Source organism: Chlamydomonas reinhardtii, chromosome 1 (genome assembly GCF_000002595.2).
Source record: "Chlamydomonas reinhardtii strain CC-503 cw92 mt+ chromosome 1, whole genome shotgun sequence".
In the NCBI taxonomy this organism is placed as follows: Eukaryota; Viridiplantae; Chlorophyta; class Chlorophyceae; order Chlamydomonadales; family Chlamydomonadaceae; genus Chlamydomonas; species Chlamydomonas reinhardtii.
In genome coordinates, this window is record NC_057004.1 from 3,326,903 (window position 1) to 3,351,918 (window position 25,016).

A 25,016-nucleotide genomic window follows, 5' to 3' on the forward strand; every position below is an offset into this window, starting at 1 on the left:
AGTTGTGTGTCCTGTGCGATAATAATACAGCTAGAGGCAGGGCATCAACCTGAGAACAAGTTACTCGACTCAGCAAGGGTTCAGCACCAAACAGGCTTTGCGACCCTCAGAAAGCATTGTTACAGTACCACATCAGTAACAAAGCAATTAGAAGCAATCGATAATTGAAAGCAGGAGTCGCGACATTCCTCTGCCGCCGGCGGCCGCCCAGTTCGAGAATAGTCACGATGGCGGAGGCTGGCGGGCCCGTAAAGGTCACGCTCCAGCAACTTGGAGTTGCAACAGGGTAGGTCGAGCATTCCCGGTGCGGGGCGTCGCCGTCGGGGCATAGGCCGCACGGCGCCCTTTCGGGTGCCGGGCGCGGCGATGAAGCCGTTCTTCCGCCGCCCGCTGCAGCAAGACGCGCCGTCCCAGCCGCAAGAGCAGCCCGGCCAGGCAGCAGTAGCAGCAATAGCTACGGCGCCAGCAGCGGCTAATGCTGCTGCCGGAAATGCCAGGCACGGCGGTGAAGCGGCAGCCCCCTCCCCCCCCCGCACGCTGACAGCGGGCACTGTCCGTCGGCGTTCCGGCGCTGGACTCGGGCCACTGCGGCCAGGCCGCCTCAGTCAGAGAGGGGCCGGGCTCTGTTGCAGCACTCAGACCACAGACGCTATCATCAGCCCCGCGCATCACCACCATAGTCACCACCAAACTGGCGTGCGGCAGCCACAGCTATTGTGTGTACGGCAGTAACGAATGCACGCTGCACCCTGCACACACACACACACACACACGCTCATACCTGCCGCAGGGAGGAGTATGAGGGGCAGTTGGACATGGACATCGGCCACCTCACGGCCTTCGACCCCGCGCCGCTGGACGCCGCGCGCATGACGGTGGACGCCGCCGGCACGTGCGCCGAGGCGGCCCGCGGCATCACACAGGTGCGCGGGTGTGTGGGTTTGTGGGCGTTAACGTTGAACCAGTCCCGTAAGGAAACAGTCGCGCGTTTATGGGCGTGTGGGCGTGTTGGGGGGGGCATGTATGAGCGTGGGCGGTTGAGTGCCTGTGTGCCAGGTGGGCGCGGAAGGAGGCGATCGACGGTGGCGTGGCGAGGGCGGTGGCGGTTGTGGTGGTGAGAGTGGTGGTGGCTGGTACGGTAGTGCGCGGCGGCGAGGCTGTGGCAGAGGGCGTGAGTGCGTGATAAGGTACCGTTGGGGTGGTGGTGCCGCTGGCGGTGGTCGAGAGGCGGGAAGCGCACTGGTGGGGTTCACTGATTGACTGTGTGACTGTATGACAGGAAGGCTGGGCTGGGCAGTGGGGCCTATGGGGCTCAGGTCGACAGGTGGTGGGGGCGGGACGGGAGGCGGGGGCGCCTGGGCAGTTTTAGCCGTTTTACCAATACTTTTGATACCCTGCGAGTGGCGGCTGCTGCTGGCTGCTAGTTGGCTGGCGCTGCGGGCGGCCGGTGCTGCGGCGGTGGTGGACGGCGATGAGGGGTGCCCGGCCAGGAGAGAGGTGGTGGTGGTGGCGAGGACCTAGGGTGGCAGGCGGGAAGGCCTGAGGGGTTACGGCGGCGGCATGTGTGCCGATGTGACGCCGGCGAAGGCGGTGCTGTGGATGTCCCGGGCCGAGGGCCGAGGGCTGAGGGTGTGCGGGGCGCCGAGTAAAGGGCGAGTGCGGGTCGGACGTGTGGCCCCCTGCGTGCTTGCATATGCGGCTGCAGGTTCTTCTTGCAGCGCGACTGTTTCCTTACGGGATTGGTTCAGAGTCAACCCCCGCGTGCCGACTGCACACGCGCCTGCCACGCCCGACAGCAGCAGCAACAGCAAGCTCTCTCCCTGCATAGCGCTGCTTGCCCGTTCACCTCCACACACCATCCTTGCAAACCCACCCAACACGCGTCCCCCACCTACCCCACCTACCCCACCTACCCCACCTACCCCGCCTCCCCCGCCTCCCCCACCTCAACCCCACTGCCCCAGGCCATTGTGACCAAGCTGTTCAACCTGCCCGCCGAGCCCGTCACCGGCGGCCGCCTGGCAGTGCTACCCGCCCCCACCACACACCTGCCGCGTGCGCAGCACGTGCCCAAGCCCAAGCCGCTCACGCGCTGGCAGCAGTTCGCTGCCAAGAAGGGCATCGTGAAGCGCAAGCGCTCCAAGCTGGTGTTCGACGACACCGTGAACGAATACCGGCGGCGGCACGGCTACAAGCGCGCCAACGACGACAATGACATCCCCATCATTGAGGCCAGGTCCACAGACAAGGTGGGGCGGGGGGTTTGTTGGGGAGGGGGAGAGGGAGGGGGAGGGGGAGGGGGAGGGGGAGGGGGAGGAGCGGGGGGCGGAGCAGCGTGGCGGGTTGTGGCCGTGTGTCGTGTGGTTGTGGTAGGAGGAGAGAGGAAGAGGAAGACTGCAGCGTGGGTGTGCGCGTGGGATTTTAGAAGGCGGCTTGCTCTATGGCCTGACCGCTCACGCACACACACACACACACACACACACACACACACACACACTCACACACCTGCCCTGGCCGTCTAACCCGCGCTGCCGCCTGCCCTGCCCCACCCGCAGCCCGGCGAGGACCCCTTTGCGGCTCTGGCGGCGGAGAAGCGCGAGCGCGTCAAGCAGAACAAGGCCAACCAGCTGGGCAACCTCAAGGCGGTGAGCGGGAGCAGGGGGAGAGGGGGGAGAAGCAGAGGGAGGGCTTGGGTGTGTGGGCGGGCGGAGGTGGGGTGGGCTCTCAGGCGCACTCACGCCCTCCAAACTCCATACCGCAGTACCACTGCTCCCTCACATTCACCCTCCCACACCAACCCTCACGCACCCAACCAACCAAACCCCACACCGCCACGCCTCCAGGCCGCCAAGCGCGCCGGCGCCTCCGCCCTGCCCGCCAGCCTGCGGCTGGCTGCCACGCTGCCGGGCGAGAACAAGAAGGTTGGCAAGGGCACGGACAAGAGCATGCGGCGCAAGGAGCTCAAGGAGGATGTGAGTGGGGGGAGGAGGGGGGCTGGAGGGAAAGGATGGCTGAGGGGCCCCTGTGAGGTTGGGGTCTGTCAAGCACAAGGCAAGCGGGTCAGGGAAGACGGCACATGCGACACACGGTGGCAGTGGCGAGAGCAGGGGCACACATGGGCTCATACACATACACATGGGACCCCCGCGCCGTGACGCCCGCCGTTCATCTGGACACAAAACACACCGTTGCCAGTTTGCCACGCCCCTCACACCTTGCCATTCCTTCCCTCCCTCCCTCACGCACACAGATCAAGTCGGCGTCGCGCCTGGCCGGCATCTCCACGGCCTCCATCGGCAAGTTCGACAAGCGGCTCAAAGGCGAGAAGCCCGGCGAGCGCACGCCGCTGGGCAAGCGCCGCAACTTCGCGTCCGTCACCGACACCAAGTCGGAGCGGACCAAGATGGGCGGGTGAGTGGCGGCAGGGCGGTGGGCGCGTGTGTGCGTGCGTGTGGGTGGGTGGGTGGGTGGGTGGGTGGGTGGGTGGAGGGAGGGAGGGAGGGAGGGCGTGGGAGGGGTGTGTGAAGAGCGACTGGGGGCGTCCGGGTGGGGTGTGGTCAAGCCACGCTGTTGTGGTGGAACTCAGCAGCAGGGAGGGACTCAGGGCGCCGCCCTACCTACACCGACACCACCGCCTCCCCTGTATGGCTCCGTCCCTCTCCCTGACCTCACTCCCCTTTCTACACACGTCTCCGGCCACGCAGCATGGCGGACAAGTTCCTGCGCGAGCGCTCGGACGACATTGTGGACATCAAGAAGGCCATGGGGCGCATGGAGGCGGACAAGCGGGCGGAGCGGAACAGCGCCAAGCGCCAGCGCGACGAGGACGGCGGCGGAGGCGGCGGCGGAGGTGGCGGCGGGGACCGGGGTGGCGGCGGCGGCCGGGGAGGGAAGAGGATGCGCGGTGGCGGTGGTGGTGGGCGCAGCGGCGGCGGAGGAGGGCGCGGCGGGAGGGGAGGAGGACGGGGAGGGAGAGGCGCGGGGAAAGCGGGCGGCGGCGGCGGCGGCCGTGGTGGTCGGGGCGGCGGCCGGGGTGGTGGTCGGGGCGGCGGACGGGGTAAGCGGTGAGGCCGCCGGGAGGCGGGCGGCTCGCGGCTTCTGTGAGTCGCGGCGTGTGGGTTTGGTATTGGGGCGTAGGCAGGCTGTGTGGTGTCATGAAATGGGTAGGTGGGGCTGAGTGGACTACACTGTCTGGCAGGGGTGCGTGGGGTCACGGCGTGCCGGGCAGGGGTGCACGGGCGCCGTCGTGCCGCCAGGCGCTTACATTTAGTGCGGATCCGGCACATGCACCTGTTCGGGTGTACCCGGTGTGTCGTGTGTTGTTGGTGTTGGCGTTGGGCTGCAACAGCTCAGGGGGCTCCTAAGCTGCTGTATGCGCTGTGTGCACGGGCTTGTGTGTGGTGTGTGGTGATGTAGTGTGTGGGGTGGTGAGCTAAGAATACCAACTGTGCGGGACCACTGCGTTGCAGCGCCTGCATGGCCGTGCATGCGGAGGTTGGTTTAAGCTGGTGTGGCCCTGATTGCCGTAGGTATTGATGTTTCGGATGCGATAGGTGGGGACTGAATGTCTGAATGTTACGGGCACGCGCGTGCAGACGGGTATCGTCTTCGGGCGCGGCCGACCTTGACAGCTTGACAGGGTGGCAGTCAAAGCGTGGAGAAATTCGAACGCTGAACGTTGCTCGCTGATGTAACCTTTGAGCAGAGGTCCGGTCAATGATAAGAGTACATCAGCTGGTGCCGTGCGGCACTGGGAAACGTGCTGGACCAGCCACGCAAGTCATCTATCTGCCGTGGCCTCTGGCCGCCGCGCACAAGACCGTGCGTGACGCACACCCTATGTGTTGATGGGGCTGGTATGCTGCCTGGCCCCTGGGTTGCTGGGAATGCGAAGGGCCTGAGGGGTGCAAGGGCGGCCAGCAACGACAGGCCTGAAGAAGCAAGATCCCTGCATTGCAGCGAATGCACCGCAACACCTCTACAGCACAACACACGGCGTGGCGTGCTCCTCCGCCTCCAGCCAGCTCCCACTCCACCACCGCCCTCCGCCACGACCCCAGTCCACCACCGCCGCCTCCTCACAGCCTGGCCCAACTCCCGCCGCGCCCGTCGCCGCCGCCAGCACCGCGCTCCAGCCCCGCACCGCCGCCGCCACCGCCTCCGGCTGCGCCGCCGCCAGGTCTCGCGGCACCGAGAACGCACACAGGCAGGCGAGGTCGCGGTCCGGGGGTGGCCGCGGCCCAGCTGAGCGGCCAACAGGCCCCACGCCACCCCCTCCACTTGCCCCGCCCGCTCCAGTCTGCCGCCCCTCACCCTCGCCCGCATCGGTATCCCCAGCCGCCCCATCCGCGTCGTCATCCGCCGCCAGGGCCGCCAGCACGGCCGCCATACCACCACCCTTCTTCTTCCTCCTCCCACCACCACCGCCGCCGCCGCCGCCAACCCCACCTCCTGCCGGGCCTTCCCCAGCCTGTCCTCCGCCTGCCGCCGCCGCCCCGGCCGCTCCCTCGCCCCCGAGTGCCGCCTCCAGCGCCGCCAGCGCCGCCGCCAGCGGCCCGCCAGGCGCCGGCGGCGCCAACGCGCGGTGCAGTCGCAGCCCCGCCGCCGCCAGCACGCGCGAGGCCGCCTCCGCCTCCTGCCGGCTGTGCACCACGTACACCAGAGGGTAGCCCAGCAGCAGGCCCTGAAGCGTGGGCTGCAGCGGCAGCCGGCCGGAGCCGCGCACACGAGCGCAATACCAGGATGAGGAGGCGGTGCCGGCGGCTCCGCCGCCGCCCTTGCTGCCGCCTCCGGCGGCGTCTAGGCACAGCTGCACCACAACACCGCCACCGCCGGCAACGGCTGGAGCCACTGGCGCTGTCGATCCTGCGACGGCTGCTGCTGCCGCGGGTGCAGCTGCAGCCGCCTCGGCCAATGCTGTGGCCAGCGGCTCCAGCTGCCCGACCAGGGCCTGTGTGTGCGGCGCGTGGTGGTGCGGGTTCACGTACGCCAGGGACGCAAAGATCGTGTGTTAAGGGAACCAGGAGACGCGCATGCCACCATGTGCATGTGGGACAGAACACAAGGTAAGTGGAGTGTGCAGGGCATGCGTGAACAACAAAGAACTGATTCACGGCGGCCAGTCAGGCATGCAGCGTGGCCAGCATGCCATTTCCGCCGGCCCCCCATGTCTCCATCTGCCCACCTGCACCTCCGCCGGCGACAGCAACCGAGGCCCGGGCAAGCTGCTCCGTGTCCCGCCGCCATTGCGGCCGCCACCACCACCGCCGCCGCCGCCGCAGCTGCTGCTGCCACAGAAGTCCACGAAGATTGGCGGGCATGCTGCAAGTGCTGCTACTGCCGGCTGCTCCTCAAGTGATGCTACTGCCTCACCGGCCTTCTTGTGGCCTGCTACAGCCGCCTGCGCCGAGGCTGCTACAGCCGCTTGCGCCGACGCTGCTACAGCCGCCAGGTGGCGGCGCAGTGCGTCCACCCGGCCCACCATGTGACAGCCGTTGAGCGTCAGCACAGCCACTGCAGCATACACAGCCGGCGGGGCCAACACACGTTATAACTGCGAGAGCATCACAGCTGCAGTTGGGTGCATGCGGTAGCAGGGTTTCTAGTCAGCTCGAGCATCAGACAGCGGGAATACCGTTGATATTGCACGGAGTTTCATAGGCAGCTGCAGAAGCGCGCATGCCTGGTAGTCAGAGTCAGCTGCATCTGGAGCGACAGCTTCTCGTCATGGCCTCCAATCAGCCGCCATGCGCGGCCCGCTCCCCCCTCCGCTCGGCCCACCTTGCGTCCCCGCCGCCGCCGCCGCCGCCCGTACCACCGCCATCACCGCATCCAGCGGCACCCCGCCGCCGCCGCCGCCGCCGCCGCTGCCGCCGCCCGACACGGCGCAGTAGTCCAACAGGAAGGCCGGGCGCAACGGCCCCTGGCACGTATGCGGGGCTGTAGCAACTGTAGCACCCGCCGCTACCGGTGCGTGTGCCTCTCCTGCTACTGGCACTGCTGTGTGTGTCGCCGCCGGTGCCGCCGCCGCCGGCGTGCCTGCACCCGCACCCGCATCCTCCGCCCAGGCCCCGGCCCCGGCCCCCAGCACCGCCGCCAGGTCGTACAGCAGGCGGGCGGCGCAGCGGCGCAGGCCCGAGTGCCGCCGCGCCTGGACCTGGGGCGTTCATGTGGCGGTGTGGCGAGGTGCATTCGGGGGCAGGCAGGGGAGAGTGTCGGGGCGTTGGGGGGGGGCGCCTGAGCGCGCGCGTCAGAACAGCTTTGCACGCTTTGCACAAACACAATGTCACTTGCAAAAGATTGCAGCGCATGCTCGCAACCAAGCTAGCACGCAAGGACGCACGCACCCGGATGGCCTCGGCGATGGCGCCCAGCGGCGGCGGCACCGCGGTGGACAGGTCGGTGGCGGAGGCGGCGCTGTGGCTGCCGGTGCCGGTGCCGCGCGCCGCGGCGGCCATGGCGACTGATGTGGATATAAGACCAGCTGCCCTCAGCTCGGCACCAATGACACACTGACGAGCGCTTTCACCGCGGTGCCTGCGGCTCCTGTTGTTGTTGTTGTTGTTGTTGTTGTTGTTGTTGTTGTTGTTGTTGCTGCTGCTGCTGCTGCTGCTGCTGCCGCGCCGCCAACAGGGCGCCGGTCACTCGGTCCACCTTCTCCTCCAACACCTCCACTGCGGTGGCGGCGGCGGCGGCGGCGGCACAGCAGTGTGAGTGCGTTTCCGCGCACTCGTTTTTTGCCCCGAGGCACGCGCCACGCATGACGAACATGGAGTACGGTAACGCCCGTGCCATCCCATGCCGGCCTCCCTCCGGCCCCCGCCTCCGGGCCCCGCCTTCGGCCCCAGCCCCGCCCAGCCTCACCGTAGTTCTCAAAGTCGCCGAGCTGTTTGAGCGCCTCACTCACGTGCCGCACCGCGCCCGCCACCGCCGTCAGGTTGCGCTCCAGCGCCGCCACCTCCGCCCGCACCGCGCGGCTCTCAGCCTCAATCTGCACCGAGGGTAAAAAGGGCCGGTGTCCCCTCCTGGCGTGATTGATTTGTTGGGTGGGTGGGAAGTGGAGGTGAGGCGGTGAGGGAGAGAGAGGTGGCGTACGGCGGCACGCCACGCAGAGGCCCCCGCCACAGGCCCCCCAGCACGACGGGTAAGCACAGCCCCATGGTTCCGGCGTACGTCACGGATACAAGTGCGACAACTCAAACGCGCATCCCGAATTCACACCTCCAGCTGTAGCTCGTAGATCTGGAGAGTTTTCGTTGCGAGGGGGGTCGGGGTTCAAAACAAGGGCAGCGTCAGGTGGGTGAGTGATGCGCTCGGGTCAAAGTTCTACAGCGCGGGCCATGGGCAGTGCAGGCATTTGGACGCGTACATCACTCCTAGCGCCGCCTGTCCTTTGGACCGAGTATATTGAACACAGCTTACAGCACATGGCACTTGCCTGGGATACGTCTGCGTTCGCGACGTCCACCAGCGCACTCGCCAGCCGGGGCACCGCCGCTAGCGCGGCACGTGTGGCCGTGTCTGCGTGCCAAATGAACGGGCCCGGGGTACGCACGCCACGGGGGCGCTCTATTTGTTTTTCGTGTGGTTGGACTGGGCTGCGCAATGTACCATTAAAAAATTGGGAAGGGCGGGGAGCAGCCCACCTTGCTCAAGCTGCGACAGTTCCTTTCTTCGATGGTGTTCCGCAAGGGCCTTGTTGAACAGCATCGCAAATACTGTAGTATATTTTCAGTATGGTACAGCTACGCATTCGAAACGACGCTAAGCCTTCTCCTTCATGGAATGCAAGTCGTGATTATTGATGAACTCCAACTCGGTTATGCAAGGGCCTGACCTGTCTTACCACAGTTGATATATACTCTCCTGCTACCATACAATCTGCAAAACATAATTAGCCGCTTTTACAAAAACGCGCGTCGATTGCCTACAACAACTCACCAAAGCCGGGTTTGCTGCTCCCTATAAAGTTCCGTGACGACTAGTAGCATCATGGGCTCGACCGATGAAGAGCGGGTTGCCTCGTCGGCAACGGCGTCGACATCATCAGCCGACCCATCCCCGCCAGCCCCGCCCCCGCCGGTGGAGAAGAAGAAGAAAAAGTTTGACCCCATTGAGATGCCCACACCCGAGGTGCTAGCGGCCCAGGAGTTCATGAACAACTGCTTCGTCAAGTCAGCGATGTCGGGGGCGATGGGCGGCGTGGCGGGACTCGCGTTCGGCCTCTTCATGTCGTCCTTCGAGAACGCGCACGGGGTGGGTTGCCGAGGACCCAGTACAGCCAAGCTAAGGAGATGGGGAGGGTGGCAGTGAACACGACGCGGTGATACGGCGCCCCGTGCGGGGTGGTCGCGTGCGGGTCGGCTGCGTGCGGGGCGACTGCGTGTGTGAGCGTGTGCTTGCCGGCCCGGGGCCGCAGCTCCTCTGGTGCCCCCCCCCCCCCCGCGCGATGCTGCCCCGACCGGGCCCCGCAAACCCCGCAACTCACAGCCTCATCGCCTCTGCCTGCCTTAGCCGCCTCAGCTGCCTCACCTGCCGCTGCTGCCTGTCCTTGCCGCACCCACGCGCCGACCCACATCAACCACACCGGCTGTCCCCACGTGTCGACACGCACACGCACACACATGTGATACATTACACAGGGCATGGACTCGATACCCGACGGGACGGCCCAGCGGTCCACGCGTGCCGTGCTCAAAGAGATGTTCACAAACATGAGGACCAAGAGTGTGTGAGTACGGGATGTGTGTGTCTGCGTCTGTGTGAGTCCGTGACGGCAGGGGCTATGGCGGCGGCGGCCCACGGCGCCGGTGGCAGTGGTAGCCACCGCACGTGCACGGCCGGGAAGGCTAATGCTCAGTATGCATGGCAGTCGGGAGCATTGCTCCGACCGCGGCCCTGTTGCTGCTCCCGGCCCATCCGCCCCGCTCCTGCCCACGCACTCGAACACACACGCAGGTCCTACGCCAAGGGCTTTGCGGTGATGGGCGCACTGTTCTCCTTCAACGAGTGTGTGGTGGAGAAGTGGCGCGCCAAGCACGACGCCGCCAACCCCGTCATTGCGGGCTGCGTCACGGGGGCCATGATGGCGCACAGTGGTGCGTGGAGGGGCTGGCGGGGGGCGGGGTGGGGTGGGGTTGGAGTGGGGTGGGGCGGGTTGGGGGCTAGGAGAGGGCTGAGGGGCCGCGGCCTTGGCCCGGGGCGGAAGGAGGTGTGGCGTGGCTGTTGGGAAGCCCGCAAGTGCGCCAGAGCGGCGTGTTGGCATGCCAGCCCGTGCTGTGCCATGTGATTGGCGCAGCACAGGTTCACCACACATGTGTATTTGTGCGACACCCCCGCCTTCGACTCTTCCACTACTGGCTTCATCATCACCCCCACCCCCACCCGGTCATGAACTCCACGCGCACACGCACTCACCGTGACGGCTCTCTACCGCCTCGTGTCTTTCTGACGCAGGTGGTCCGCAGGCGATGTGCTTCGGCTGCGCCTCCTTCGGCGCCTTCAGCTACGTCATCGAGAAGTACCTGAACTCAGACCACTGAGCGTGGCGCACAGCTGCGCGCCGGAAGCAGTGCGGCACAGATGCACGTGCAGCAACAGGAAGTGGCGGGGTGGTGCGCTAGCAGGTGTTGCACCCAACAGACAGCAGCAGCCGGCGCAGCAGCTGGCACAGCAGCCGGCGCAGCAGCGAGCGGCCGGAGGAGTGGCAGCGAGCAGCGGGAGCTGCCGTGGCAGCAGGCATGGAGTGGGTCGTGTGGAGAAAGAGAGGGCCAGCAGTGGCACCGCATGCGGAGAGGGTGTTACGGCGGAGCACGCTGCGCGGGAGCTTGGGGACATGCCCATCAGCCCGTCAGCCCAAATGCCGCCATGCCATCGAACAACGGCATCATCGCGGTAGCCGGGTTGCGTTGCGCGGTGGGAGGCTGTGGGCGGCCCCGGGGAAGGGCGTGTCAGTCGGTGCAGGACACCGGGGCGTGTCGCGTGCCGCCAGGCTGCTCAGTCGGCTCAGTATGTGGGTGGGAGGCTGCTCTGTCGGGTCTGCTTGTGTGTGGGTGGGGGGCTGCTCTGCCGGCTCTGTGTGTGTGTGGGTGGGCGGCACGCGGTGCCGCTTTGGTTCTGTGTGCACCCGTTCCCCTTCTGTGAGCTGGTGATGTGTGGATGCACTAGCCGTGAGCTGGGAGTGGACTGGCTGTGCCCCGCAAGGGCGGGTGGGATGGAACAGCGTGCGCCTGGGTGGGTTACTGGAGCTATGGGTGGTCCCTTGTCAGACTGTCTCTGCGTGTAACCTGGCGAAGAGGCGAAGACTCGCGTCGCCTTCAGGCTGGGCCGGCTGGCGGACAGGCGCGAGCCGGATGGGGTAGCAGGCACGCCTAAGATACGGTACTTGCGCCGGAGGGGGCGCAGCCGCGTGCGCAGCATGCATTCCTTTCACGTCAGCGATCGACGATGCTCTTGCGACACTGCCACGAGCCGCTGCATATGCATGAGCAGGTTGCCAGCTGTGGGAAGCTCTACAGAGGTCACCAAGTTTACGACCGGGCTATGCAGCCCACCCTGTGAGCCAGAGCGGCAGAGCCTAGACTCAGCCCCAACCACCACTTCCAGCACTTGAGGCGCAGGGGCACACTGGCAGCAGGTCACGGCGTCACGCTGGCACACACAGAGGCATTAGCAACAAAGCGAAGTTACAATGCGCGCAACCAAACCGTTCACCGCAGTTAATGCTAATTAGCGCCAGGGCAGTTATGCATCGCGCTCGCTCTCCGGTCGCCTGCTCCGGTCTGTCACGCCGCACATGACGCACCACTCCAGCCACACAGCCATGGATTGACACGCCTTCCTTCCCCCTCTGCCTGCCCTCCCCCGCCACTCAGAATATAAAAGTATGGGGCCGCAATGCAACTTGCTGCTTGATCATGATGTCCGTAATTGACCGAGCGTTGCGATCTCGCAACTGTCCTTGTCCTGCTGCTCACGTGCCTGCACATGTAGCACGCGTCCCGCTCCTAGATACAGCATTGCTCACACAGCCACGAGGTCAGCCCCTGGCCCCGGACTCAGCCCCTCAGCCGCCGCTCGGCAAAGTCCCGGAGCACGCGCTTCAGCCTCCGCGACAACAGCCGCGCCGCCGCGCCGCCCTCACCCGCGCCCACTGCTGCTACTGCTGCTACTGCTACGCCTGGCGCAGCCCCGGCAGTGGCTGTAGCAGCAGCAGCGGCTGCTGCTGTTGCGGCGGCGGCGGCGGTGCGCGCGCCCAGGTCCACCAACAGCGGCGACAAGGCCGTGCACAGCACGACGGCTGCAGCAGCGGGAGTGACGGGACGCAGGACACATGCAGGGGGGTGGGAGATGGAGGCGAGGGCAAGAGCAGTGGGGGGTCAGCCCGGAAGACACGCCTGAAGCCCATGTCAGTAATCGGCGAACAGCACACACTACAGTTCGTACGGTCAGCATGGCACGACCACGCTGCCAACAGCCTGCTGCCCTCATGGTCCCGCGCCTCTGCCCCACGTCTGACTCGCCCACACCCAACCACCCGTGGCCGCCCAACTGCTCCACGACCCCCACGGCCCACTCACCCTCCTGCTGCTGCAGGCCCAGCTGCGCCGCCGCCGCTGCCAGCCACGTCGACAGCAGCGCCCCCACCGCCTGCTGCTGCTGCTGCTGCTGCTGGTTGTGCTGGTGGCTGTGGGCGCCGCTGCCCGCTGCTACAGCCGTTGCAGCCCACTGCTGCTGCTGCTGTTCGAGGCTGTAACAGCAGCACGTGGCGGCGGCCAGCCAGGCGAGGCCGTTGCACACGCGCTGCAGGCGCGGCAGGGGTGAGGACGCCAGCAGCGCGGCTGCACACGGGGAAAGCAGGATGGGGCCGTGGAGGGGCGGTTGGAGGAGGCAGTCAAGAAGGGCTGAAGGGGGAAGGAGGAACAAACGGGGTGTATTGGGTCACATGCAGTAGGGGCTACCCCACAAACGCTTCCTTCTCAAGTCGCCATTGCACTCACGACTCACCCAGCAGCCCGCCAGCCACCACCGCCCCCTGCTGCAGCACCACACCGCACAGGTGCCGCTGACCCGGCTGTAGCTGCTGCTGCAGTAGCTGCTGCTGCTGCTGCTGCGGCGGCGGCAGTGCGCACGCCGTCTCCAGCACCGCGCACGTGCAGCCCAGCGCCGCCGCCGCCACCGCCTTGTGCTCGCAGCCGCTGCAGGCCGCCGCCAGCCGCAGCGCCGCCGCCGCCACCGCCGCCGCGTCAGGCTCGGGGAACAGCTGCACGCTGATGCTGCCGCCGCCGCCGCCGCCACCACCCCCGTAAGCAACTGCGCCGCCGCCCCCGCCGCGGCCTCCTGCGGAGCCGCCCACATCCGCGCCCGTGCACCAGCCCTGGTAAAGCCGGTGTACGGTCAAATCGGAGTCGGCCGCCGGTCCCCCACCGCCTCCGCCGCCGCCACTGCTGGCGGCGGCACTGGCGGCGCCGCCGCTCACTCGTAGGCTGAGGCTGAGGGCGCCGCTGGCGAGGCCGTAGCGCGCGGCGGCCGTGGCCAGTCGCAGCAGGCACTCGGCTGTGTCTGGGTCGCGGTCGGCGGAGCGCCACTCAGCCGCCAGCGCCGCCGCCACGCCCACGCCCGTGCCTGCGCCCGCGCCCACGCCGCCGGCATCACAGCCCGCCATGGCACCGCCGCCGCCCATGGGACTCCTGCCGGTGCCGGCGCCGGCGCCGGCGCCACCGTGCGTCACGCCGCTGCCGCAGCCGCTGCCGCCCATGCTGGTTCTGGCGCCTCCCTGCGGCTGCTCCCGGTGGTGCTGTGGGTGCTGCGGGTGTTGCAGGTGGTGCTCGTGCTGCTGCAGGTCCATTGCGGCCAGGAGCGGCAAGCCCACGCCGTCGCACAGCAGCCACCGCACCAGCCGCATCACCGCGGCGGCGGCGTTCAGCCGCGCCCGGCCGGCAGCGCCGCCCTCGCCGCTGCTACTGCCGCCGCCGCCGCTGCTGCTGCTGCCGCCGCTGCTACAGCCGCCGTTCTGCGATGGCACGGCCGCGGCCTCCAGCAGCGCCGCCAGCGGCTCGTGCACGCATCGCGCCCCGGGCCGGCCCACAGCCGCGGCCAGCGCCACCAGCACGCTGCTCACGAAGGCCTCCGTCCCGGCACAGCCGGGCCCGTGGTGCGGCTGCTGGTGCAAGTTCTGGTAGTGCTGGTGATGTTGCTGCTGTTGCATGTGCTGCTGCTGCAGCTGCTGCTGCAGCAGGCGAGCGCCGCCGCCGTGCCCCGCGCCTGCTGTGTCTGTGAGCTGCAGCAGCAGCGGCGTGAGGCAGCGGCACAGCGGCGCCAGGAAGGGCCCCGCCGCGCCGCCGCGCACCAACAGCGCCTGCAGGTGCGGCCACCCCGCCGACACGAACACACCGCCCACCGCATTGCTCCACGCCAGCGCCGCCGCCTCCCGCAGCCCCGGCGACGGGTGCTGGCCCGCAGTTAGGCTGCTGCCACTGCCGCTGCTACAGCTAAACGGCGCGTGATACGAGGCTGTAGCATCCACGGCGGCGGCGGCCGCGGCGGCGCTGCTGTTGCCGAGCGGCTGTAGCGCAATCTCGAAGAGCCGCAGGTGGCGGCTGAGTGCGGCGTTGTAGACGGGCCCCAAGCGAGTCCAGGCGGTACCGCCGCCGCCGCCGCCGCCGCCAGGCGCCGCCACGGCTCCAGTGCTGCTGGCTGCGACTGCGGCGGCTGCTCGCGACATGCAGTGCAGTGCGGGGCCAAGCAGGCGCTGCAGCAGCACGGATGGCCTGAGGCACGAAAGCAGGTGAGTGTGGTGGGGAGCTGTGTAAGCCGCTAAGGGTGTGTAGGGACTAGCCCGGCAACGGCGTCAGCAAGCCAGGACAGGACGTTCGCGCACGAGCCAACCGCACACCCACAGTCACACACAGCCCAGCACCCTTGCGCAACCCGCACCGTTCCAAGAGCTGCTCGGCCGCCGCCAGCACCCCGCCGCCGCCACCACCGCCGCTGCCAGCCGCAGCGGCCGCCGCCGCCGCCGTCTCCAGCGTCAACGTCACGTCCACGTGCCGCACCGCCGCCACCGCCGCCGCCGCCAAATCCCTGAGTGCGCCGCTACTGAGCTGCAGCCGCCCGCCGACACCGCCGCCGCCGCCGCCGCCGCCACCTGCAAGGCCATTGCTACTGCCATTGCCGCCACCGCCGCCGCCGCCGCCGCCGCCGTGTGCCGCATCCACAATTCGCTCCGCCAGCGGCGCCGGCAGGTCCAGGCCTAGGCCGCCCGCCGCCGCCACCAGCGCCCGCAGCGCCGCCGCCGAGGCCGCCACCGCCGGCTCGTAGTGCAGGCCTGCCGGTGTGTGCGCACGTGACATAGAGAGGGACCGGTCAGCGGCTTGGTGACTGAGGGAACCGGCAAAGTAAGCCCCAACCACCTTAGGTGCAAAACACCATCCGGCATTGCCACGCTGCCACACCTGCCTCAGCGAGCATCTGCCAGGTGCGGTCACCTCCAGATGACCCCGCATTGCATTGGGTTCGGTTTAATTTGGGCTGGAAACTACAACCCCACCCAGCCGCCGACCCACCTTCCAGCGCGCACTCGACCAGCAGGCTCAACGCCGAGCTCGCCGCCGCCTGCGCCGCCACCTGCTGCTGCGGCTGTAGCAGCTGCTGCTGCCGCGCCGCCGCCTGCAGCCCCACGCTCTGCAGCGCGGCGCTACAGCCGCCGACCACCGCCCGGCTGTAGCTCAGGTACAGCTGCGGCAGCTGCCAGCGCGGCGGCACGTAGCGACCCGGGCCAGCAGCCAAGCCGCCGCCGCCACCGCCGCCGCCGCCACCTGCGGCGTACTCCGCCTGCGCGTCCATTGCGCCAGCGCCGGGCCCGGGCGGCGGCGGCGGTGCCGCTGCCGCGCATGGCACGCCGGGGCTCAGGCCGCGCTTGCGGCTGTTGCCGCCAGCAGCAGCGCCAGCCGGGGAACGCAGCCGCCGGCTCTCGGCGGCGGCGGCGGCGGCGGTGCACAGGAAATGGGCGCTTCGCGTCAGGACCGCCGCCGCTGCCGCCGCCGCGTGCGCCAGTTCCTGGGAGCCTGCACCTGCGGCTGTGGCAGTGCAGCCGCCTGCGCAGCCGTAGGGCACAGTCACAGGCAGCGGCGGAGGCAGTCGCCCCACCGCCGCCGCCGCCTCCAGCGCCGCCGTCAGCGCCGCCGCCGCCGACACGACCGACTGCGGCGCCTCCTGCCCTTCCCCTCCCGCCCCGCCTCCACCTCCACCTCCACCGCCGCCGCCGCCTCCCGCCGCTTGCCCAGGCCCTGTCGGCGGCAGCAGCGCCGCCGCCAGCTCCAACTGCCGCGCCTGGCCCACCACACCCGCACACGCCTGCAGGCACGCACTCAGGGCGTCCAGGCTGTCTGGCGGCAGCCGCAGCAGCCCGCCAGGCTCCGCCGCCACCACCGCGCCGGCCGCCGCCACGTAACCGCCGCCGTCGTTGTCGCTGTCGCCGCCGCCGTCAGCACCGGCACCGCCAAAGGCGGCGCCGTAGCCCGGCGGCCCCTCGGCGCTCCACGTCACACAGCACGACAGTACGGCACGCAGCAGCCCGTCGTACAGCTGTACGAGTGGCGGCGGCAGCCCCGGCCGCGCCGCCAGCGTCAGACCGCCCGCCACCACGTGCTCCGCCGCCGCCAGGCCGCCGCTGCCGTCGTGCTCCTCTCCAGCTCCGCCCTCGCCGCCGCGAACCGCCGCCGCCGCCGCCGGCGCCGCCCCGGCGCCGCCCATGACCTCCTCGTCCGCCGCCGCCATCTCCACACTGCGCCGCCCCGTGGCGGCCGGCCTGCCGGCCGCCGCAGCCCTGGCGGCGCCTGCCGCGCCGCCGCCCGACGGCGCCGCCGCCGCCGCCGCCGCCCCCGGCTCCACCCCCTCGGCGCCGATGCACGCCAGCGCCAGGTCCGCCAAGCCCTGCAGCGCCGACCAGCCCACGGGGTAGCCGCTCAAGGTCAGCGGCACCAGTGGACCCAGCCGCGCAAGTGCGCCCGCCAGCGCCGCCCCCTCCGCCGCCAGCGCCGGGTCAATGGCCGCGACGGCAGCGCCGCCAGCGGCCGGCGGCGCCGGACCGCTGGGCGCCGAAGAGCCGCAGTCGCTTTCGCCGCGGCCGCCCAGCGCGCTGCTGCCGCCTCCATCACTGGCATGCCCGCCATTGCTACTGCCACGCCCGACTACAGTGCTTGCGCCGCCGCCGCCGCTGTTGCTACAATTGCCGCCGCCACTGCCGCCGCCGCAGGCCATGGCGGCGGCGGTGATGTCGCCCATGCGCGCCGCCGCGTACGACGCCACCAGCTGCACCACATCCTGAACAAGCTCCGGGTCCGCGTCCTCGCCCTCGACCACCAGCGCCTCGGCGGCGGCGGCGGCGCCAAACGCGTCCACCATCCCGCCGCCACCGCCGCCGCCACCGCCACATCGGTCTGCCGCCATGCCCCCAGCGGCTCCGCCCCCTCCACCTCCTCCGCCTCCTCCACGCTGCAGGCGCGGGCTGCTGCCCAGGCGGCGCAGGGCGGCGGCGTGCGGCGTGGCGGCCCCCGCTGCCGCCGCCGCCGCCGCCGCCAGCTGCATCATGGGGCCGTGCAGCTCGCGCAGCAGGCCGTCGGGGCCGTACTCCACCACGTCGCCCAGCGCCTCACACGCCTCGCGCCGCAGCGTCTCCTGCGCACACATACACACAGGAACCCGCAGCCACACAGTCACACACAGTGCTACAGCGCCTTTTCCCCTTGTGCTTTCCGAACACAGTGCCGCAGTCCTGCGTGTTCTGCTCCCGTGCTCACCCCTGCACCCCCCGCACGCCCCGCGCCCACCTCGCAGCCCTCCGCTGGGTGCACCAGCCTCAGCAGCAGCCCCAGCAGCACCCGCACCGCGCCGCCCGGGCAGGCCGCCGCGTACAGGCAGCCCAGGCGGCACCAGGCGCCGCAGCAGCGCACCAGCCCCCGCAGCAGGTCGGGCGACAGCAGCGCCGCCGCGCCCCAGTCCGACACGCCGCCGCCGCCACCGGCTCCTCCTCCTCCCGCCTCCGTCCCTCCAGCCGCTCCTGCCGCTCCTCCTCCTAGATGCTGCTGTTGCTGCTGCTGCTGTTGTTGCTGCTGCTGCTGTTGTTGCTGTTGCTGATGCTGCTGCACCTGCACCTGGGCCGCCAGTGCCGCCAGCCACTCGAACACGGGCCGCCCCAGCTCCTCGCGCAGCACGTGCTGAGCCGCCGCGCTGCCCTCCACCTCGCCGCCTGCAGCACAGGCCGGTCGTGTGGTAGGATCGGCACCGTCAGCAGCTCGGCAGGGACATGCGGCCGAGCTGCCAGCATCCCGCCCATGGCGGCTGCGGGACAGGCCGCCCAAGGATGCGGCATACTACTAGCCCCCGCCCCGCTCTGCCAGAGGCCTCAGGTTGGACTACCTGCTATACGTGCTACCTACTGCACCTCTGCCCGAACCAAGGCCTAACCTATTGCGGCACGCATCCTGCCCCGGGCCCCACGGCCCCAGCACTCCCAGCACTCCCAGCACGCCGCTCACCCGCGCGCGCCTGCAGCGCCTCGCCCTCCTCCGCCACCGCCAGAAGCAGCTGCACCGCGAAGCCGGGCGGCAGCCGTTGCACCACCGCCGGCAGCGCCGCCGGTAGCTGCGCGTAGCTGCGCACGCTCAGCGCCGCCAGCGCGGCCGTCAGCAGCTTGGCGATGTGGCCGGGCGGCCGGCCCTGCGGCGCCGCGGCCGCGCCCATGCGCGCCAGCGCGGCCAGCAGGCCGTTCTGCCGAGCCGCGAGGAACTGATCATGCGCGGCGGCAGCCACGGGGTCGGTGGCGCTGACGGGAGGGCACCGCCGAGCGAGGGCGTGGAGGGTCTGCGCGGTGAAGAGCAGGAGCGTGAAAGGCGTGCCGACCTGGCCCTCCGCGCCCGCGGCGATGGTTAGGCAGGTCTCCCAGGCATCCGGCCGCGCCCGGAACTGAACAAGCTGCTCCTCAGCATGTCGGGAGGGCAGGGCTGCAACCAGGCTGTAAAGGAGTTCCGCTGACCCGCTCATCTCTTCACCCTTTCGACCTGCTGAGGTTTCCACGCGACGACAAGGTCAAATATCCCTTCATACTGGCTAAATATTTAGTTTTATCACGATAAGTTGTCACAGCCCTAGTTTTGGACTCGTTTCGTGCAGATTGCGGCAACATGCGCCAATCGCGGCTGTCTCATAACTCATAAGTCGTTGACTTGTATAAATGTTGTGTTAGATGCCGTCGTGCTCGTCAAGCCTTAAGCATGCTGTTAAGACGTTGTGTAGCGCCCGCGCCGAGTTCTACCCGCCACCAGCACACCGTTGTTCTGACGCCATCAATGGCGCTTGTGGGAAACAAAAGGAAATTGGAGACTGTAGTACAAGCATCTGCTCCGGCGGCTGAACCGGCGGTCATGAACGGCCACGCAGCCGAGGCATGCGCGGAGACTCCTGCCTTCACCACGCCCGTTAGCATCACGGCCATCGATGCGGAGGATTACGATGGCCAGCTGGATAGGAAACTGACAAAATTGAAACAGCTGTTCCAGGAATTCGACCCGCCCCAGCTGGAGGTCTTCACGAGCCCGCCAACGTGAGGCGCCGGGCTGGCGGGCGAAGAGGCACGCATTCGGCCCGGGGGGCTGCAAACCCGCACGCAGCCGTAAACCCCATCCCTGCCGAGCGCATGCTAGCCACGGACTTCACCGCGGTTGGGGTGATGTGGGTCTCGGCAGCAACCTACGGTCCGCCCGGGCCAGCCGTGACTCCCGGTGCAATGCCCGCCGCCGCGACCTCGCGCCCCTCCCAAAATCCCCACATACACCACACGCATCCATTCACCCACCACCATCACAGCACTCAGCCCATCAAACATGCGATTTATCCACTCCGGCTTTCATATGCCCAAACTCCCTCTTTCTCCCCGTGCGCCCGCCTCCCCGCTCTTCAGCCACTACCGCATGCGCTCTGAGTTCACAGTGGAGCAGCGCGACGGCCCCCTGCATTTCGTCATGTTCGACAAGTCGCCGGCGGAGGAGACGGCGGCAGAGGCGGGGCAGGAGGCGGCGGCTGCGCTGGAGCAGGAGCAGGGAGAGGGCAAGGAGCTGGAGCAGGAAGAGGGGGAGGGGGAGCCGGAGCGCGCGGCGGAGCAGCAGGCGGAGGCGCAGGCCGACGCCAGCACCTCGGCAGCGGCCGCTGCGGAGGCACCAGCGGCGGCAGCGGTGGCGGCGGCTGACGGCAAGAAGGGCAAGGGCAAGAAGGGCAAGGGCAAGAAGGGCGGCAAGCCCAAGGGCCCGCGGCGCGTGCGCGTGGACACATTCCCCGTGGCCACAAAGCAGGTCAGCTGCGGCGGGGAGGGGGGCGGGAGTGCCGTGTGCGCAAACGGAACGCCCGGATGATGTGCATGTGCCTCGCTGAGTGACCAGCTGTCCTGACACGACATTACGTTGATGCACCAAACCTGTGTGGCGCACACGCACACACACACACACACACACACACACACACACACACACACACACACACACACACACACACACACACACACACACCTTGCATGCACGATCTTGCGTTCTCTCGTGTTTTCAAACACACACGCGCATATCTCAGGTGAATGAGCTGATGGCGGTGGTGCGGGAGGAGGCGGACAAGACGCCGGAGCTGCGGCAGCGGCTGTTCCAGGTGGGTGCGGGCGGGTGACGGTGGAGGCGCGGGCGGTGGTGGTGGGAGCTGAGGCTGTAGAAGGTGGCGAGAACCGGTTTGGAGGCAGCAAGCGGTGGCGGCTGAGCCGCAGCACGGCGGGACGGGCGGGACGCAATCAGGCTGCGGCTCTTGAGCCGATGCACCTCAGCTCAACTCAGTGTTTGCCTGAGTACCTCAGCAATGCCCCCGCCACCACATCCCACCTCGCGGCCCCCGCCCCCGCTGCCTCCTGCCTGCTGCCCGCCAGGTCAACTTCCACACCACGCTGGCAGGTGACGCCATGGTCACACTGCTCTACCACCGCAAGCTGGGGCCGGAGTGGCAGGTGGGCATTGGGGCGCCGGGGCGCCGGGGCGGAGTGGCAGGTGGGCATTGGGGCGCCGGGGCGCCGGGGCGGAGTGGCAGGTGGGCATTGGGGCGCCGGGGCGCCGGGGCGGAGTGGCAGGTGGGCATTGGGGCGTCGGTGCGCCGGGGCGGAGTGGCAGGTGGTGGTGGGGGGGCGCTGGGGCGCTGGGGTAATGGGGCACTAGGCCGGAGTGGCAGGTGGGCGCCGGTGCGCTGGGGTGCTGGTCCGAAGTTGGGCGGGGTGGGGCGGAGCAGAGCCAATCAAGGACAAGATTGACGCGTGTGAAGGGGTGAAGCCGGTGCGAGGAAGTGCCGCGCCAGTCCCATCCACAACCCGCCTGTTGCTGCTGCTGTGCCTTACGTACTGTACTGCACACCCGCTGCTCGCCTGGCGGCCGCAGGCGGCGGCGGAGCGCCTGCGTGACGCACTGGCGGCCACGCCCACCGCGGCCGCCGCCGGGGTGCGGCCGCACGTGATCGGCCGCAGCCGCAAACAGAAGATCGCGCTGGACGCGGACTTCGTGCTGGAGCGGTTGACGGTTGGCGGCCGCACGTTCGTGCAAAAGCAGGTGGAGGGCTCGTTCAGCCAGCCCAACGGCCACGTGTGCCAGCACATGCTGACATGGGCGCAGGACGTGACGAAGCCGGCGGCTGCTTCTGAGGGGTCGGCGGCGGCGGCGGCTGAGGGGTCGGTGGCGGCTGAGGAGGGCAAGGAGGCGGCGGCTGCAGCTGCTGGTGGTGGTGTGGGGCCGGAGGACGACCTGCTGGAACTGTACTGCGGTGCGTGTGTGTGTGTGTGTGTGTGTGTGTGTGCGCGTGTGTGTGTGTGTGTGTGTGTGCGTGTGTGTGTGTGTGTGTGTGTGTGTGCGTGTGTGTGTGTGCGTGTGTGTGTGTTTGAGACAGGGGGTTGGGGTGGGGGCAGTTCATTCGAGAACCCAAAGCAAGCCAACCGAGTGAACCCGTGCGGGTCGGTCAGGACAAACAAGCCCCGCCTCCCCCGCCCCCCAAAGGCAACGGCAACTTCACCATCCCGCTGTCCGCCAACTTCCGGCGGGTGGTGGCCACCGAGGTGGCCAAGAGCTCCGTGGAGGCGGCCCGCTACAACATGGAGGTCAGTCAGTGGGGGCGGCGGCCCTTGGGTGGGGGCAGTAGCGGCCCTTGGGTGGGGGCGGCGGCGGCCCTTAGGGTGGGGGCGGCGGCAGCGGGGGCAGCAGCGACAGCGGGGGCAGCAGCGGCAGGCCCGGGCGGGGCGGGAGCCAGGGCGGAGGGCATGTGGGTGGTACGGTATGTGGGATGATGCACACGGGGGGGGGGCACCATGCCGTGGGGTCTGAATATGTTCCCCTCACTCATGCGGCCGAGTTAGCTGCTCGGACAAGTTGCAATGGCTTTTACATGCTACATATATCATAGATATTAGTAGACATTAACGTTTGCCGACGATCGTGCAAATAGATGTTAAATGCTTTGCGCCAACGGACCCTGTAGCTCCGATACAAGGCTCAATCTAACGCTTAGCAATCATAAAGTCTTCCAACGTGAGATTTAGGCTCAAAGCAACCCTTTGGAGACTAGTCGTGACCTGGAGTCGGGATCGCGAGGAGGCATCCTCTTCGTTCAATAAGTAGTTTTATAACATCCGCTGATCTTTATAAATCGACGGCAGCAAAGGATGCTGGAATTCGTGCCCTCCAGGGCAACATGCTTTCAATGTGCGGACAGACAGGCTAATCTGAGCCCCTGTCTACTCGCTTCACGTTATACACATATATAATAGAAGCTTTAGCTAGTCGACCGGCTAGAATACGCATGTCGGTTTGGACACGTTTTGGTCCATGCGTGCCCACCTGTGCGGACAAACACGCGGGTTGTTCTCCCAGCCCGCATAATACTCCACCCCCCTGAGTTCACAGAATCCATATGGATAGTGTCCGCCGTGCTTCATAAGATTTTAGGAGGGATCCGCTGAAGTCTGGGGTCAGTGATTCCCCCGTCTGACACGTTTCGTACCCCCCATCTTGCATGACATATTTCACCATATTTGGCAACTTGCGCAGGGATCCGAACATCAAGTGTTTGCCCTAACGAACCTGCTGCCCGATTTTGGTGACTGCGCAAGTTGCCAAAGGGTGTTTTTATAATGGTCCAGAAATGCACTTTTTCACCTAGGGTGCCTCCCCCGTGTGGGGATGATGGGTAATTGGGTAATTCCACGGAACGGACACGCCCCGCTGTATAGCGACACACATACGCGCATACACAGGACAGTCCATGTCTCCCCCTCATCCCTCGCTCGCCCTGCGTGTCCTCCTTGCATGATGCCCCCCCTGCAAAGCGCCTGCTACACTACTGTTCCTGGCTATGCCTTCACTTCTTAAACAATCATGAATGTAACCCCTCCCACCACCACAGGCCAACGGCGTGTCCAACGTGTTCCTGGCGCGCATGGCCAGTGAGGAGTTCGCGGTCACTATGCGCGAGCGCGGCAGCCGGCGGCGGCTGGAGGGGCTGGAGGGCTGGGAGGCGCTGCGGCTGCGCACCATCCTGGTGGACCCGCCGCGGGCCGGGCTGGACGACTTCACGGTGGAGCTGCTCAAGGTGCGGGCGTGTGGGGAAGGCAGGGAGGTTGGGGGGTGTAGATGCCAGCCCTTGCTAGAGCGAACCCAATGCAAAAGAGTGAGGAGGAGAGCGTGGCCTATGCTTTGACAACGGAGCGACACTCGACAGTAGGGGGGAGGTTGGGGGTGAGCGAGGGGGTGGAAGGCTGGGCGCCGGGCGCAGTTGGGCGTACGTGTGTGGTTGGGGGCGAGGTGTTTTGGGGGTGTTAAGGCCGGCGGGTCAGGGTGCATTGCAGGTCGCGGGCAGGGCTGCGGGCAGCGCCAGGGTGGCCGTGGTGAGGGCGCCCGGTGTGTGGCGCGAGCACCCGACCCGACCTTTACCTGGGCCTGTGCCTGCACCACCCCACACACCCCACGCCGCTATCCTGCACGTAACATTCACATAACTCCTGACTTGATCGGTCCTCACGGTTTAGTTACCAAACGGCACACATGCACACACACACACACACACACACACACACGTACACACACGTACACACGAAACCCGCGCTTGCAGGAGTTTGACCGCATCGTGTACATCAGCTGCAACCCCGACACGCTGTGCGCCAATCTCAAGGCCATCGCGCCCACCCACCGCATCGCGCGCTTCGCCGCCTTCGACCAGTTCCCCTACACACACCACCTCGAGTGCGGCGTGTACCTGGTGCGCCGCTGAGGCAGCGGCGGCAGCGGCGGCAGCGGCGGCAGCGGCGGCAGGGGCGGGAGGGACCGGTGGTGTGGTGGTGGATCGTTAGGAAAAGCAGGCCGGCAGCATGTTGAAAGTCCGGTGAAGGACTAGCGGAAGAGCTGCCGATTGCGAGAGTGCGGGACTGAGATGCGGCGCCTCGTGACCAGCCAAGCCATTGGACCAGGGATGCGATGGGCAGCATGTGTGTGACGCTCGGGGGTACGGCGACGCGGTTGCGTCCGTGCGCCCCGGGGATCGCCCGGTGTCCAACTCCTGTGAGTGGAGCACGGGGTGCAGGGAGGAAGTGGTCTGGTGGGGTGGTGGTCTGGGAACTTGGTCCGCCATGACCTGGTCTGCTAGGCAGCAGCGGCTGAGCAGCCGTGGACAAACTGCTGGCGGATTGGCGTGGCACGGCGCGGGGAGTTAGAAGGATGTGATGGCTGCGCTGAGTTACGGTATGCGGGGTATGCTCGCTGGTATGCACGCTAGTATGCGAGGTAGGGTGAGGCGCCGAGGCTGGCTTGGGCTGGCAGCGCGGGCTGCAAATTTTGCGATGCACCCCGTTCACGATCGACTTGTCAAGCGACAACGCACAGTCGCACAATCTTAGAACGTTGAAGGGCCCACGGCGTACCTTTCAGCCCACGCGCCGGGCCCTTCAGGGCCCGTCAGGG

At 67.8% G+C, this 25,016-nt stretch overlaps 5 protein-coding genes across 6 annotated transcripts; 3 read left to right on the plus strand and 2 right to left on the minus strand.

Moving 5' to 3' along the window:
- Positions 1-24: 24 nt before the first annotated feature.
- On the plus strand, positions 25-4,706 carry CHLRE_01g020950v5 (uncharacterized protein). Its single transcript, XM_043058470.1, has 7 exons — positions 25-286; positions 791-923; positions 1,965-2,249; positions 2,556-2,645; positions 2,844-2,972; positions 3,251-3,411; positions 3,705-4,706. The coding sequence occupies exons 1-7, from the start codon at positions 228-230 to the stop codon at positions 4,066-4,068; spliced, it is 1,221 nt and encodes a 406-aa protein (XP_042928384.1). The 5' UTR covers positions 25-227; the 3' UTR covers positions 4,069-4,706.
- A 2-nt stretch (positions 4,707-4,708) lies between these two features.
- Positions 4,709-8,754, minus strand: CHLRE_01g021000v5 (uncharacterized protein). The gene is made up of 9 exons (XM_043058471.1): positions 8,646-8,754; positions 8,438-8,520; positions 8,221-8,241; positions 7,864-7,990; positions 7,529-7,673; positions 7,347-7,422; positions 6,781-7,156; positions 6,185-6,513; positions 4,709-5,950 (listed from the first exon to the last, which is right to left on the minus strand). Exons 1-9 carry the CDS (start codon positions 8,707-8,709, stop codon positions 4,979-4,981), a joined length of 2,193 nt encoding a protein of 730 aa, XP_042928385.1. The 5' UTR covers positions 8,710-8,754; the 3' UTR covers positions 4,709-4,978.
- Positions 8,755-8,854: 100 nt separating this feature from the next.
- CHLRE_01g021050v5 (uncharacterized protein) lies at positions 8,855-11,296 on the plus strand. Its single transcript, XM_001689459.2, has 4 exons — positions 8,855-9,255; positions 9,642-9,730; positions 9,958-10,097; positions 10,456-11,296. The coding sequence occupies exons 1-4, from the start codon at positions 8,992-8,994 to the stop codon at positions 10,539-10,541; spliced, it is 579 nt and encodes a 192-aa protein (XP_001689511.1). The 5' UTR covers positions 8,855-8,991; the 3' UTR covers positions 10,542-11,296.
- A 142-nt stretch (positions 11,297-11,438) lies between these two features.
- On the minus strand, positions 11,439-19,164 carry CHLRE_01g021100v5 (uncharacterized protein). Its single transcript, XM_043058472.1, has 7 exons — positions 18,537-19,164; positions 17,829-18,247; positions 15,564-17,676; positions 14,935-15,325; positions 13,006-14,768; positions 12,579-12,839; positions 11,439-12,298 (listed from the first exon to the last, which is right to left on the minus strand). The coding sequence occupies exons 1-7, from the start codon at positions 19,039-19,041 to the stop codon at positions 12,057-12,059; spliced, it is 5,694 nt and encodes a 1,897-aa protein (XP_042928386.1). The 5' UTR covers positions 19,042-19,164; the 3' UTR covers positions 11,439-12,056.
- Positions 19,165-19,264: 100 nt separating this feature from the next.
- Positions 19,265-24,965, plus strand: CHLRE_01g021150v5 (uncharacterized protein). Of its 2 annotated transcripts, XM_043058473.1 has the most exons (9): positions 19,265-19,600; positions 19,958-20,345; positions 20,617-20,688; positions 20,957-21,034; positions 21,456-21,834; positions 22,065-22,169; positions 22,750-22,766; positions 23,467-23,652; positions 24,172-24,965. In XM_043058473.1, exons 1-9 carry the CDS (start codon positions 19,422-19,424, stop codon positions 24,328-24,330), a joined length of 1,563 nt encoding a protein of 520 aa, XP_042928387.1. In that variant the 5' UTR covers positions 19,265-19,421; the 3' UTR covers positions 24,331-24,965. The 2 variants fall into 2 exon arrangements, with proteins under 2 accessions (XP_042928387.1, XP_042928388.1); XM_043058474.1 differs by lacking the exon at positions 22,750-22,766 and having other exon boundaries at positions 22,065-22,165.
- Positions 24,966-25,016: the final 51 nt, after the last annotated feature.